The 16,008-nt window shown below is 50.4% G+C and overlaps 1 protein-coding gene across 4 annotated transcripts in view; it reads right to left on the bottom strand.

Annotated features, from left to right (window-relative positions):
* Positions 1-16,008, bottom strand: part of COL18A1 (collagen type XVIII alpha 1 chain) — a 251,422-nt gene that overhangs the window by 79,558 nt on the left and 155,856 nt on the right. For all 4 annotated transcript variants that reach the window (XM_054044705.1, XM_054044702.1, XM_054044703.1 and 1 more), the window contains one exon: positions 5,038-5,582. In XM_054044705.1, coding sequence (XP_053900680.1) covers positions 5,038-5,582 — 545 coding nt within the window. The remainder of the gene's footprint in view (positions 1-5,037; positions 5,583-16,008) is intronic.

The following is a 16,008-nucleotide window of genomic DNA, read 5'->3' as shown; positions in this document are numbered from 1 at the left end:
CCTGGTGCAGCACCACCAGCAGCAGGACGGCAGGAGCACTGATAAAGGTGGTGCCTTGTCGACAATTCTAGTTTGCACTGGTGGTTCTTTGTGTGACTCCACAGACCAGTTCAGGAAGAATAACAGAGCCGTTTGTCTAGCTGTCTTGATGGAGTTGCCCGTTGTTTTTGTGCCCGGTGCAGTGCTTCCAGCTGCTCCATGTAATTCTTCTCAAAGTCCCGGCCACCCTGCAATGTGATCACTCGCTGGTTCCCCACAGGGCGAGTCAAACGTTTGCTTCGCTCGGGAGCATGATTCTGAAGTCATTTATTTGATCTAGTTTTTGCCTGAATTAAATTGAGTATAACTATTTTCCATTTTTTAAACTGAACTGTAATTAATGAGTTTCAACTTCATGAATGCCCACCTAGCTGCCACACAGACAAGGGCTACAAATCACTGGTTTGAGCATTGGCCTGCTAAACCCAGGGTTGTGAGTTCAATCCTTGAGGGGGCCACTTAGGGATCTGGGACAAAATCAGTACTTGGTCCTGCTAGTGAAGGCAGGGGGCTGGACTCGATGACCTTTCAAGGTCCCTTCCAGTTCTAGGAGATGGGATATCTCCATTTATTTATTTATTTTATTTATAAATCCGCATCCTTCCTCAGATTCAATGAGAAGCAAATAAACCTTCAACTTTCCCCCAGCTCCTTAGAAGCAGTAAGCCCATTGGAGATACTATATATTCAGTACCTAGTTCACTGGCACCAACCTCAGAGGGCCAGACAGCTGAAGGAGAAATGCCACCCAGGTTTGATCTCAGTGGGAGGCACAAAGCATACCACAAATACAAGGGTTGCTAGCCCCATAAATTTGGAAATTAACTCGAAGATGAAAAGTTAGTTATTTCCATTTCATCTGTCACTCTGGATGAGACACTGGAATAAATATTTGGATTCACTTTAACAGCACAGAGAAGTCTCTGTAGAAACAAACTTCAACAGAGGCAATGCTAATAAAAAAAGAAGTAATCCCCTAGAGCCCAGCAACTCTGAGAACCAGCGTGAAGGCACTGATCTAGACTGTTTTCCTTGCGGTGGTTTAGGTAATGATCACACTGCTTTGTGCACTTTATCAGCTGCTTCAGGGGATGCATCTGCACCAGCCTTCCTGGTCAAAGACAGTCACAGATTAACGCTCCTTACATTTTTTCATTTTTGACTCCAAATCAATATTCTATTACTGAACACCCTGCCTGAAATCTCTGCTCAGGGTTTCATAGAACTTACTAACAGTAAGCCCCCGACTACGCTAACTCAGGAATTCATCATTAAATTTCTGGCAGTGCCCATAACACTGGGACACGTCTCTAGCTAAATTCCATGTGAGAAGATAGACCATACTTACGTGATGGGGGACTCTTTCAAAATCATGGGTTCCCAGGAAAAAGATTTGGGGGTCATGGTGGATAATCAGCTGAACACAAGCTCCCAGTGTGATGCTGTGATTAAAAGAGCTAATGCAAACCTGGGATACATAAACAAGGGAATCTTGGATAGGAGCAGAAAGGTTATTTTACCTCAATATTTGGCACTGGTGTGACCGCTGCTAGAATCCTGTGCACAGTTCTGGTGTCCACAATTCAAGAAGGATGTTGAAAGTGGAGAGGGTTCAGACAAGAGCCATGAGAATGATTGAAGGATTAGAAAACATGCCTTGTAGTGACTATGCTCATTGAGTCTATCTATGTAGCTTAACAAAGAGAAAGCTGAGGGGTGACTATAAGTATTTCCATGGGGAACAAATGTTTAATAACTGGCTCTTCAGTCTAGCAGAGAAAGCTCTAACACACTCCCATGGCTGGAAGTTGAAGCTAGACAAATTCAGACTGGGGAAAAAGCATTTATTTATTTATTTTAACAGTGAGTAATTAGCCATTGGAACAATTTACCAAGGGGTATGTCCATCACTGACAATTTTTAAGTCAACATCGTCTGTTTTCCTAACAGCTCTGCTCTAGGAATGACTTTGGGGCAGGTCTCTGGCCTGTGCTGTACAGGAGGTCAGACTGGATGAGCACAATGGCCCCTTCTGGCCTTGGGTCTACGAAAGGCGCACACACCAGTAGCCACACCAGTGTGTGCATCCTGCCATTGCTGTGTACAACTGCAGAGCATCCCGCTGTAATCCATCTATGCAACAAGGCGGGTTATGTCTCCCACTGAGAAGCATTACATAAATTCTTCCAGCTTAGGGCACGTCTACACAACAAAATTAAGTCAACTTAAGTGAAGTACAGCCACTACAGTAATTACTGTGGTTTTTCATGTCCACACTACCCTCCTTCTCTCGGTGGTGTGCATCCTCGCCAGGAGCACTTCCACCCACTGAAGTGAAGCACTGACAGCTGGCTCCCCTGCCCCCCGCTCAAGCTGTCAGCCCCATGGCGGGGGAGGGGCCACTCCAGCTCTGAACCCCATGCGGGGTTGCCAGCCAGGTGATGTAAATAATGCAGGGTCTACATGGACACTGCATTGCCATGACTACACCACCCTAAGTGCTAGGCCTCTCGCAGAGATGGAGTTATTAGCTCGGTGTACTGGGCGACTTACATCTGTGGGAGCGACACTGTAGTGTAGACACGTATAGAGTTAGGTCAAGGTAAGCTGCCTTGTGTCGACCAAACGCTGTAGTGTAGACTAGGCCTTAGATTGGGAACTGTGTCCAAAGCAGCCTATGCTATGGATATCCCCCACCGCCCTCAGCGACTGCATGGTAAGACCACAAAGAGTTAACCAGGCATAGAAGAACAGGCATTTGCCCAGTGCGTTTCCCCACTCCCACTGATTACCCAGAAGGAATCCTTTTTGCTAGTTATTGAACAATAAAATAACTAATGCCCAATTGTCCGATTGCCCCATTCCAATCTAGTGGGATTTAGCCCTGGATTGTCAGCATTTCTATGGGAGTCAGGCACCTGAGTTACACAGACAGTCAGACCAGATAAGCAGAATGGCTCCTTCTGACCCTAAATCTGTGAGACACACCTTCTGTTGGGGGTGTAGGGAGGAGCTGGCTATACCATGGGGATTTTCCCAGGCATCTAGGAGGCTCGTCCCAGGGTGGGCATGTGGGTATTAAGGGGGCTTTGAGCCACCTTTGTCCGTGCTTGATCCTGGGTTGCTCCAAGGACTGGAGAAGCCCTGGGCTGACTTAGATAGCCCCAGAGCCCTGTCTGCTTTAGGGCAGCCTCTCTGGGCTGCCCCAGGTATGCAGGCCAGGGTGCTGCAGCCCACCAGAGCACGCCTCCTCCACCAGAACTCAGGAGGTCCCTGGAGGGCAGCCTTCCAGCTGCTTCTGCAGTGCTTGCACTGGGGGAATCCTCCTAAGCCAGCTACTGGGGCTTTAGGGCCCCAGGACACCTCTCCAGCCCATACGCCTGGTGCACAGGGACCAGAATAGGGGTGAGCAGCTCACTCCCTTAGGCTTCCTTTGAAAATCCCATCCTATAGCACTACGCAGCTGGGACCGCTCCATGAATCTGAACCGGAGCAGGGTTCCTGTGAATGGCATCCCTCGGCATCTCCCGCCAGCACTGCCAACGCTCACTTTGGACAGTGGCTGGAAAGTATCAGTCAGCAACTCCAGTGACAGTTGCTGGGGAGACGTATTGTGTGTTTGTATTAACACCCTTCTGAACCCTGCGCCATTCACCAGCGTAAAGCTTTCTCCCCACAGCACTGCCGGCCAGCTCTGGGGAGGGACAGTTCCTGGTCTTTTAGGAGAAATTCATGAACATCCTCTTTCTCTCACATGCTGTTTTTCTGCTCTAGAACCCTTGTTTTTCAAATTGATCATGCTTTCGCACCGAACAAGCAAACACCTGCCACCTACCAGGAATACTGGGTTCAAGGCTCTTACTAAAACGTGAAAGATTAACTTCCCCACTCCAGGGCAACCTGAGAACAAGCAGGTTGACCAATAATTATTAACTGTTCTGGTTCCCTAGGGAACTTTAGTGACCTCCCTCCCTCCCCGCATTAAGTCTCTTGGGTCTGAACTGTAGCAATTATAGTCACTAGTTCAAATAATTTTTAAACTTAGAAACAAGGGAACTTTGTGATTCTATGATTTGTGAGACTAGTAAATTTAAAAACAAACAATCATAGTTTTTCTTAGCATATGTTGTTCCTGTACAATTGTGTGCTGGGTGAAAGGAGTTCAATCTAAGACAAAGTTCTAACTGCAAGCACTACTGGTTGTTAGAAACAGTTGTGCTCTGTTCTCACGGTAATGTTTCCACGTAGGTTTAAAAGAGTTTCATTTACAACATTGTATAACCCTGTTAAAATGCCATCAGTTTTAAAAACATGTCTCCACTAATCACCTACTCTCCTTGCTTGTCTATGTATTTGCAACTATCTTGGCAAATGGTCAAATATCCGATAACAAAGATAGACTTTGGTGCCATTAAAATTTTCCAGCGAACACATAATATTTTATCAGCCAAGCCAACAGGCAGCAAAGGAGAAGTATTTTTAGAAGAGCGCGGATTCAAACGGCTCTTCACGATAGGGCATGCTCTCGTTCTGTCAGACACTTGGAAAGCAGCGCTAGGTGCTGCGGAAATAGAGCACCGCCACTGAATCCCACTTGCATTCCATTCCACACGCTAGCGCTCCCATTCTTGGAAACGATATGCAAACTTTCCCATTGTAAACGATTTCTGAGAAATGCAGATACATGCTCTCCCAGGAGTGTTCACTAGGACATTGCCACAGCCTGTTAAATATAAAACCCTTTTGACCCCCAAATCTAGGCAAAGCCCCACCAACGAGGACCACGTCTGGGCCAAGTTTCAGGGTTTCACCTTCAGCTTTTTTGCTGTAGTCCTGTTAAAAAAGGAATTAAACAAAAAACCAAGTTACACCCCTCACTCACTCACTCTCTCTCTCTCACACACACACACACACACGCGCGCATGCGCCCGCTCTCCCTATCCATTTCATGCTCCTGATTTCATTGGAACTTGTGATTTGGGGCTGTGGGGGACTTACCTGGTATTTATCTGGATCAGCCCCTCCAGCCTGAGCCACAAAGAGCCCAGCCCCATCCTCCAGTTCCATCTCATCCGGAGAGCGCTCAAAGCGAACCCGGCGAACCTCCTCACAGTTCAGGTACAGAACCACCTCGTCATCCTCCACGCTGATGGCAAAGCGAGTCCACTCGTTCACTAGGGAAGGCACGGAGAACGTTGCAGCTGCATACGAGCTCTCGGAGCCCGGCTCTGTGTAGTAGAAGATAATCTGTTGCTTCCTGTCGTGTACGGCGGAGAGCTTCACTCCGACATAGATGACCGTCTGCGAGGCATCTGTGATGGCAAAGAGCACGCCGGCCTTGTCGGTGGTGGGCTGAACATGGAAAAGGAGCGAGAAGTCTCTATAAAAGGGGTTAGACAGGTGGTACCGGGCCACTTGACCGGTGTTGGCATCCGGCCCGAAGACATAGGCGACAGTGTTGTCGGGGCCATTGACTTTGGTTATTTGCTCCGGTGGGGGATCTCCAATCAGCTGCAAAAGACTGACTTCTGTGCTGAAATGTTCTGTAAGAGAAGAAAACAGAGACATCAAAAACAAGCACATCATGGTTCAATGCAACAGCGGGACACGCCCCTGCAGAGCCTCGGCTGGGAAGATGTCAACGCTGAGTGCACCGGAACCACAGGCCTTTACTGCCCACAAATGCCACACACAAGAGATCACCTTGTATGCTGACGCCAACAGGGCTCTGTGCAGATACACAGATTGAGCCACGCGCGTGCCGCTGCCGGGGTAGGACGATTGGAGCAGAGCACGACGGCTACAGTGCTAACCGGTCACATCAGGAGTAATACTCGTTCCTAGGCTCCCCTTCCTCACTGCAGTCTGCACTGCTCCCAGGCGTCAGGGTTGGGAGTTACTGAGATGCACGGCATCTTATTAGCTGACTGGCCAGAACGCTGGGTGAGTATTTTAAAAGTGCTGTTGTTCTTCTGAAGGTGTAACATAGTGACTGTAGCTTTAGGCCAAAAGGTTCACACTCCCATCTCTGCTCATTCGTTACTGGCATAAACTGAATTAACCCTGGTTGGTTCTGTAGCTGATTAGCCTGGACTTTTTAAACAATGTCTTTCATGGGTAAGATTGTACTCTGGTGCACCGGTGTTAGTGGCTGGATAAATCTGATCTGAACTAGGGGCACTGGACTGTGTATGTTAGACCACCTGACAATGAGGCGGTACATGGGGCTAGCTAGACTGGCAGAATCACTGAGAGTTCTCTCCCAAAGCTGAAGACAATCAGTAAGGCAAACGAGGTTTATATGGCCCTCTTTCTGATCACATTCCTTTACGTCCACCACACAGGAAACTCTCCTACATGCCTTCACTGTGGTGGGAAATACCACCTCTGGACCAGAAACGAGAAGCCAATCACATCAGGAGCAAGTGTGCTATCGAAGCAAACAAGGGAGATACATTTTGTGTTTCTGTGCCTAGGATCTGAGACAAGCAGACCCTACCACAGAAGACCATTAACGGCGGTTATACAGAGCCACAATTATTAGGAGTTTTGCAGGCAAAGGCATTGAGGTCTGTGGTGGGGTGTCTGCCCCACCCCCAGGCTAGAAGGGGCTGCAGCAGGCCAGTGCACCTGTGCAGCCCGGCAACCAATAAGAGAAGGGCTTATTGGGAGCCAATCAGGGCCAGGATTGGAGACAGCCAATCAGGGCCAGGCGCAGCCCTATAAAAAGGCTGCTTAGAGAGGAGAGTTGGTCTGTCTCCTGAGCAGGAGACCAGCACCCAGGACAGCGCAGTGCTGGGCAGGCTCAGGGAAGCAGAGTGGAGCTTCACCCGGATACCTGCCAGACTGCCGGCCCTGAGTAGAAAGGCCTAGAGGGTGCAATGGGGTCCGAGGGGAAGTGACCCAGGGAAGGCTGAAGGCAAGGGGAGAGAAGGAGGGCCGAGAAGCTGCCATTAGAGGGTCCCTGGGTCGGGACCCAGAGTAGCAAGGGGGCCTGGGTCCCCCCCCCTTACCCTCTTGTGCTGCACCAGGCCGTGGAGCAGTGGCCGAGTCAGGCTGCAACCTGCCCCCTGACGTAAGAGGGGCTAGACTTGGGGGTTGTGGCAGGCCGCTGAGGCCAGTGCAAAGACTCCCGTTAACCCCCCCACCCCAGAAGGGGGTGTGGATGGACTAAGGGGCACTGCCGGAGGGCAGTGGTCCGGAAGAGGACACCGCAAGCCGGAGAGCGACGCGGGTCCACACGCCAACCAAGGGCGAGACAACGGGCGGGACACCACCAGAAGAGGGCGCTCCACTGGACTGAGCTAATTCCAGAGACCACCAGTAGGAGGCGCTGCAGTGGTGAGTCCCAACCCCGTCACAAGGTCCAAGGAGCATGTTACGTTTTGAGAGCCCCGTTCAAACACTGCACATGAAGTGTGCTCTGCTGAATCAGGGCCTAAGTTAACTGGGTAAACTTTTTGTTCCCACAACAAAAGAAAGTACAGTATGTTACATAAAAACCAGAAGTGAGGTGCGAGGGGCTCACACCCCCTTTGGTACAGACAGGCAGTGCTGGTGTGGTTCAGCCACAGTTTTTAATCAAAGACTTTATTTGGGATCTCCTCCTTGTGCTGTCCCGCATTACTGAAGGAGGCTAGTAGCTTCAGATAATGGGAGTTGGATGTGAGGTGTGTTACGTTAGGATCACCAGCTGTCCGGTGTCTCTCCTGACCTCAGAAGAGATGGAGTGGGCTAGAGAGGCAACTAACGCACTGAGTCCAGGAGAGAGAGGCTGCAATCCTCGTGCAAGCAGGGCCAGGAGGATGCACCAGCAGTGAGCGGTCAGAGCATGACAGCCTGAGGGGTGCTGTGCTTGGATCCATACAGGAACGCGCTCAGGCTTGTGATAGACAACAGAAGCTTATTCTCCAGTGACACTTGCCAAACTTGGCCCAGCGAGTCCAGTAACACCTGTCCACCCCCGTCTTTCCCATTTCCTTCCTCTGCTTGTAGTGGTTAGTTCCCATACGGGGCAGCGGGGACTGTTTCCAGTGGAAATGCCACAGCACAGCCAAGGGCGAGATGGAAGCAGGCAGCATGCAGAGATGGAATTCATACAAATGACAAACGTGTCTCCTTTCCCTGAAGTTCGAGGCTTGGAGCGCCAGCCAGCACATACATAAATATTACTAATTATTCTTCCTTATAGCAACCAATGGTTACAGTTCATACAAATTACACAAGAGAATAGAGCGGAGTCCAAGAAACACCTGCTGCCATCCATGCCTGGCCTGCCACCACTACCCCGGAAATGCTGCCTTTCTCCAGCAGCCCAGGGTTTTAATCAGCAGAGGGGATTATCACCAAGAGGAGAAGGGAATGTGTGCGTGTGGGACCTGGGGAGGGGAGTAAGGGTCATGTGATAGGTTTCTCCGTTCCCTGTCAGATTCCCCCAAGAAGAGCAAACACATGCTACTTCTTTCCAGGGTTTATGGGAGAACTCCCTCTGTCTCTCAAGAGCGCATCATGTTTGACAGGCACAAAACAAGTTACCTCTGAACTTGGCTCTGGGGTGCCAAGGGCCCTCGCAGGGCAGGGCAAAGCACAGGAATGAGGTACAGATCACTGGCACTCAACAGCCTTTCCAGGGTTCATTGGGAGTGATATCAAGGGCCTAAGTTCAGCCGGAGAGAGTTGGCACCTGGGGGGTGAAATGCCCAGACAGGCTCGTTCAATAGAAAATGACCCCACTGCCAGTGCTGGGACTGATCTGCTGTGGGAACATGTACAGCTCCACCGGTGTAACGTAACGCAGCCCCGTGGCAGCGCAGAATACGTGCAGCAGCTCCCCCACGGGCATGTCTACCCTGCAGCCAGGAGGTGTGACGGCAGCACGCGCACACATACCCAAGCTGACCTTGGTCTAGCTAGATCAAAGCTAGTGCGAGTAACAACGAGAGCCTGCGGCAGGGGGCAGCCTCTCCAACGCACATCCGGGTCCTGGGCAGCACTGTGTTCGAGAGGCCGGCTCGTGCTCCTGCCGCCCCTACACGGCTATTGTTAGCGGAGCTCCCTTTGGTCTGATCCAGCGAGGTTAAGGGTAGCTCAGGTATGTCTGCCTGTGCTGCGATCACATCTGCTGACTGCTGCGTGGGTACGCCCAGCTGCTGTGCACAGGGCCGGCTTTAATGGGGGCTTCAGTCTCCTCGTCTCACATGGGCCCAAGTTGCTTCCTGCTGTACCTTAAGCGCCATTGGTTTGCTGCCTGTGAAGACTCCAGCTCCCCACAGCCCCGACTGGCAATTGGGTCATCACAGGGAACCTGGAGCCGGATCCATTCACTCTCTGCAGCTCATGCACTACTTTTCCCCGAGGAGGCGACCGCCTGCGTGTGTGTTTAAATGCCTGCTCAGCCCGTATCATGTCTGACTGGCACTAGACGTGGCACATGCCGGTCAGAGAGGATGGTACATATGAGTGCCATATGGAGAGAGACGGAATGTACCTCTCCCACTCTGCCCTGGCGGTGGATACAGCTACAGGTAGAGATGCACCATGCCAAGCAAGCCCCAGCCCACCACTCTCAGCCCTTAGCACTGACCTGCACCCCACCACGGCCCTGCGTGCCTTGCTCCACTCTGCTAGTTGCAGCTTACAGACTGCAGAGGTACCTGGGTTCTAGAGGGAGCTAAATCAGGTTCGGACCCATGTTACAACCAGAATCAGGGTCGTCATTTCTATGCAGCATGTGACGTAGGTGGGGGAGTCTCTAGCGAGTGTAGGCAGCAGAAAAGAAACGGCGAGGGCTCTCAGAAAAAGGTGTTCTCCTGGGATACTCTGCTAGCCACTAGAACGAATTAAGCCTGAACTATTGCACAAAAGTATCGGTCTGAGCCTGGCCTCTTGGGTAAGCTTCGTCTCTGGACTAAGGGCTTTGCCATCAGATCCCAAGGTGCGGTGCTGTGGGAGTGTATTTAGGGGGGGGACTGGGGGCACTCCAGTATGAAAAGGACTCAGGGTATTGCCCCGCTGTATTTGAAAGCCCTGAGTCCTGCTATGGTGCCAACATTCACACTCACTCAGTTACAACTCAAATGCAGTTAAAAGGAAAACACAACATGCTACAGGCTAATTGCTTAACAAGGCCTCAAGTAACGGAGGATGGGGCAGACATTGCTCTAGTTCTGCTTGACCCTTTCCCTCCCCTCCCACCACTATGCCAGCTTGCATTAGGCTGCTGCTCCCCCCCCCGGGCACCAAAGAACGTGGCTCTTGACAGCATACTTTGGTGCCCTGTGCGCTCTTCAGATGAAGCGTGTACAGCACTGCTGGTGCCTTCCGCGTGCGAACGTGCTGCTTACAAGTCACAGAGACAGACCAGCACTAGTGCAGATCCTCAGTCGTGATTCCATTCCCAAGGCCACGCTCCCACGTGCCCCAGCTCCTAATGGAGAACATTGCAGATTATGAATGCTCATGTAAAGCAGCATCTGTTGCTTTCTGGCAGCAGCTGTGCTCTGGGGGCCAGTTGACACTAGCACCTGTTCAACGGAGTTTCAGTTATTTGTTCTTGGATGGAAAATCGAATTCCTCCTGCAAGCGCGCTGGGATTCCCTGCAGCAAGCCTCTCGCGGCTCTGCTGAGGGCTCATGCTGGAAACTTCTTCCTGCGAATGTGAACTTAGCAACGCTTCCTTCCCCTTCTGTTCTCACAACTCGGCCACCAGGAGCCTACACAGCTCTGAGAACTCTTAGCCAGTCAGCCAAAAAGGTTACAGAAAAACCTGAACCCCAGGCTGGGAATCTAAGTGCACCGCAGAGAACGCCAGGTACAGACCAGTGTGCTTGGGAAAGTGGCGAGCTGCATCCCAGGGCAACATAATTCCCATAGGCCTGACCTCCACAGCATGCACCGGCTTAGCTAAAATCGCTTTTCAAGTCAAGTCAGTGAAACCATTGCACACCCGGCCAGGATAACAGCAGCTTACATTGCCTGCACCCAGTTCAGAGAGCTACCATGTAACTCGTAGGCTTCCCCCTCTTCGCTACAGTCCCCCAGCATGCAGGGTTGCATGTTCTAAGAAGGTGAGCATGCCACAGGGGACAGTGCATGCTCACCCTTCTCAGGACATGCTGGTGGATCCCAAAGGAGGTATTTTAAAGAAAACTGTTCTAGCCCACTCCCAGTTACTGGGCTTGGCACAGGATTCACGCTGTGGAATTCTAGGCCCCATCCCACAGAAGAGGTCAGTCTTGACCATTATGGTCCCTTCTGGCTTCCGCATCTTGGAACCACTGGTGGAGCACAGGACTGGTTGGCAATGGAGTGGATAGATCAGATGCTATGTGAAGGACCTTTCAGGTAGGGACAAGTTCCTCAGCACAGGGGAGGAGAGGAAGTCAGTGGAAGGACTCAGATGCAGGCAGAGTGATGGGCAAGGACAATTACCTGAGCAGCAGTGGCAGTATTCTGAATGGACTCGCAGGGGATGAGGTTTCGGTAGTCAAGCCATGAGATAAGGGGATTTGGTGGTATGGACCGAGAGGAAAGTCTGGATCTGCTCCCTGAAACACAGGCAGGCATTTCCAATGATGGGGTCAACAGCAAGATGTGGGTGTTACAAATATTTTGCTTTTGCAAAAGCCGAATTTTACAACTACAAGAGAACACCATGTCAGGCTTAGAGACTTGAAAGCATCTTACCCATGGAGGTCGGGCAGCAAAGGAAGCAGTATGAATTAACAGAGCACCACACTGATCCATCAAAGGCAGACAACTCAAAGTCTTTGTTAGAAAGCAGGAGGTTGTGGGAGGAAGGGACAGGACATAAGACTACTAAGAGAGTACAAGATCCCCAAAGACTTGAAGAAATATCCACATGTACAAGCCTAACACTTTGCAGGCAATGGGGAAACAGGTGACATCTGGTTGCCAACATGTGCATTTCCTTTAAGCCCCGTGGATACGCCACACCACAGGTCCATGGTGATAGGAGAGCTGGAGGGGCCTTGGTCTATTTAACGAGTGGGTGTGTCCGCCCCCTAGGGTAGCAACAGCAAGCCTGTAGCCCTGTCTCTGGGGAGCACTGCTGGTGAGAATGGAAATAAAAGTCCTTCTCCCGCCCCACCAGCAGTGCCAGCCAACCTCACAGACTCCCTTCCCCCGCTGCATGGGAAAGTCTCCTGGATTGACACTCCATGCCTGGAGTCTGAAAGCTTCCAGATGAGCTAATTACAAGAAGACAAGCCCTTTTATTCTTCTCAAGGCATGTTGGGATTTTCTAGCCAGAAGGGTCTCGCCTACCAGCCCCAGCTGAACATCTGGCTCTGTGCAAGTCAGCCGGCAGTAAATTCCTGTTGTTTTGGCAACACTGTGCATCCTCTCTCCCCAGTGCCCACACATTGGGCGTGAGATTTTTCCTAGCATATGTCAACAGTTAGGGCTGGTGCCAACTTGGAGCAAGTGAGCTACACTGCACTGCCATTTAACTCCCAGTTTACCAAGAGCAACAAATCAATCCCATTACCCTGCAATTACAGCTGCTCCTTGTTCTGTTCTGAACACACATCTTCTTCCTTTGATCACTCCAGCGCCTGCCAAATTAACAGAAACCTGTGCAGCCAAATTAAACACAAATCTGAACCCAGAAGTGGCAGTTGTGCAAATGTACATACATTACAGTTACAACAGGGCAAAATACAGTCAGAAACGTGCCCTGACTCACTGGCCAGGAACTGTAAAGACCCCATGGCACAGTGACTGAGCCCTGGCTGATCCCCGACTTCAGATGAAATTCTGGAAGCATTCAATGAGCTTGGGCACGTTGCAGAAAGGGTGCAGGCTTCAGTCCTTAGTAAGCACAGTACATTCAACCTTTAGGGATATTTTGAGAATATAACTTGGTTGCTCCACTGAAGTCAGGGAATGAGAACGAGAACATCGGGGTCCTGGTAGCCGAAGCTCGCTCAGACGGTGGGTGAGACAGCTCAGTATCACTCACAGCCATATAATGTGCACTGCAGGATCTGCAAGAGTGAGGAGTTAATGCGCTGAGTCCTCGCCATTCCAGGAGAATGGCCTTACAGGGTTGTGTGGATTCAGGTGTTCTTCTTTGTCCCATTCAGATCTATAAGAACTGAGACTGTTTTTGTGGCAGAGGAGAGGAGGGAACCTAGAGTGAAACTGTGATCCTTAAGCGAAGCCCATAGGGCACCTATACAGCTGTACCACAGCTGGTACCAACCTCTACACAGAACTTGGCTCCACATCCCTGCTACTCCCCTGGCTGACCAAGTTCCTAAGGCGAGAGCAACCGTGGTGCTGGCTCTGGGACACAAAGCGTCTCCAGCTTTCAGTCCCACCCTGCAGGACCTACTCCCCACAACAGAAGCAAAGTTTAGCCTGGCCTGAATGGCTGAGCTGGGGTTTATGTGGCAGGTGAGACTGGGGTCACAAGGGACCTCTGAGGAACAGCTGCTCTAAAGAATGCTGTAGATCATCACTTGCCAAAGCGGTCTATGTAGAAATTCTAGGCTCTCCAGGGCAGGGACTGTCTTGCCTTTTCGTTGTGTGTACAGCACCTAGCACAGCCGGGGGGGGGAGGGGGAGGAGAGTGTCTTGATCCTTGACAGGGGCCACTTGAAGCTACCACAATACAAAATGAAATAACTTTTAACCAGAGTTCTCTGAGCTGGCTCTGCATAGTCCCACTCAGGGGTACGGTAAAAGCCTCTTCTAGCAGTGTCAGCTATAATGCTCCTGCGCCCCCCACATCCCTCTTCTCAGCATCACGATGCACTGAGGGCGAGGCGATAAAGGGGCAGAACGCCCTCACCACTGCAGTTCCTTCCCCCACAAAGACAGCAAGGACTCTGACAGAGAGGGGAAGGCGGGAGGGAAGTGCAACTATGCAGAGCTATCTCCAATAACTCCAGTTACAGGTAGTGTTCACTTCTTCTTCGAGGGGCTCGGCCTATTCTCACTGATGGGACAGACGGATAAGCAGTGCTGAAAACTACCCTGAAGGTAGGCCCAGAGTCCTGGTTGAATACAGACGGAAGCACCGCCTTGCTGAATATGGTGGCCACCCTGCAAGCCAAGTCCAGAGCATAGTACTTGGTGAAAGTATGCACCCAAGTCCAGTTTCAGCTTTGCAGCTTTCAGCAACTGGCACCAGCCTAAGGCAGGCAAAGGAAGCAGCCACAGATCTAGTGGAAGGTAGTGACACTTTTGCTAGTGTGTAGCATTCAAAAAAATATTGTTTAATCCACTGAGAAATAGTCTGGGAAGAACCCATATACCCCATGTGGTTCTTGGCATGATACAAACAATCTAAGTGATTTATGAAAACCTCTTACTTCTGTCCAGGTACTAGGCAAGAGCCCTTCTATCATCCAAAATATGTAGAACCAATTCCCCCTTATTAAAGTGCAGCATAGGGGAAAAAACCCAGCAAATGAATGGTCTGATTGATGTGGAAATCAGACACCTTCTAATGTTAAAACTCTGCAATCAGGACTGAGAACTACCCTGTCCTTATGAAAAGAAGCACAAGGTGAGTCAGTCATACGGGCATTCAGTTCACTCACTCTCCTGGCTGATGTGATGGCAATACTGAAAGCCGTCTTGATAGATAAATGATAGAAAGAAAATACAGTCAAAGATTCAAAGGGTGAATACACCAGAGTGGCCAACACCAAACGGAGATCCCAAGAACAAACATCAGAGGGGTAGCCGTGTTAGTCTGAATCTGTAAAAAGCAACAGAGGGTCCTGTGGCACCTTTAAGACTAACAAAAGTTAGTCTTAAAGGTGCCACAGGACCCTCTGTTGCTTTTCAAGAACAAACAGGCTCTCTCACAGAGGAATACACGTTTGATAACCCTTTCATAACTGAACAATGACCAAACCGCGATCTACCATCAACTAGAGAGTGATATGCGAAGACGGCTGCCAAATGAACCTTTAACGATAAGCTGGATAACCGCTGATACTTTAAGTACATTGGTACTCCAGAACACAAGGAACAGGAGCAGAGACAGGAGAAACAGGTCGTCCCTTTATGCAAGTCTGATGTCTGGACTACTTTAGATGGTAACAGTTTCTAGTCGACTGTTTTCATGAGTTAATTAGTATGTCCCGCACAGACGAAGAACACAACTGCTCAAGAGCAGGCAGAGACAGAATCCGATCGTCCATGCCCTCAGATAAGCTTGTGGGCCCAGACGAAAGATCCTGCCGGGACAGGAGAGGACTCATTAAAACTCCACCAGAAGTTGAAGGAGATCAGTAAATCACTGCTAACATGGCCAATCCAGGGCAATGAGTATCATCCGTGTGTTGTCCTGTCGTAGCAACCTTACCACCTCTGAATCAATGGGAAGGGGGAAAATGTGTACATCAAGCCCTTCCCTCAAGGCAAGGAAGGGATCTGAAGCAGGAGAGGTGACACTTTCTGTTGACCCTTGGTCTGAACAGGTCCAGTATTGGTTGACCCCAGCTGGAAAATACAGTTTGGACCAACTGATTCTTTAGGGACCATTCATGCGTCTGAGAGCTGTCTCTGTTGAGCTGGTTCCCCTGCCAGATGCTGGGCCGCAGCACAAGCATCATGACAAATACACCAATCCCACAGACTTATCACCTCTGCACACAAGAGTGCATAGTGCCCCCAATCCCCCCGCTGGTTGATGTAATACATCGCTGACGTGTTGTCCATCACCACCTGCACTACCCAGATGCAGGGATCTCTCCTGAGAGGACCAGTGCCCTCAAACTGTCAAATGATTCAGATGCTCTCTCCAACTCTTTGATGACACGTTTGAAGTCACTGTCCAGGATGGACCTGGAGGACTGAACTGTACACGTCAAGCACAATCATTCTGATTGACCATCAGTCTGGAAAGACTAGGAGATTCTAAGGCATGGTGATCAACAATTGAAGGGTGTCCTGACCTGGCCTGCAGACCTGAGCTCTTCAGTGTTGCAA

Source organism: Malaclemys terrapin, chromosome 11 (genome assembly GCF_027887155.1).
Source record: "Malaclemys terrapin pileata isolate rMalTer1 chromosome 11, rMalTer1.hap1, whole genome shotgun sequence".
NCBI classification, from domain to species: domain Eukaryota; kingdom Metazoa; phylum Chordata; order Testudines; family Emydidae; genus Malaclemys; species Malaclemys terrapin.
The sequence above is the reverse complement of the archived record's forward strand: the minus strand, read 5'-3'. Positions and strand labels throughout refer to the sequence as shown.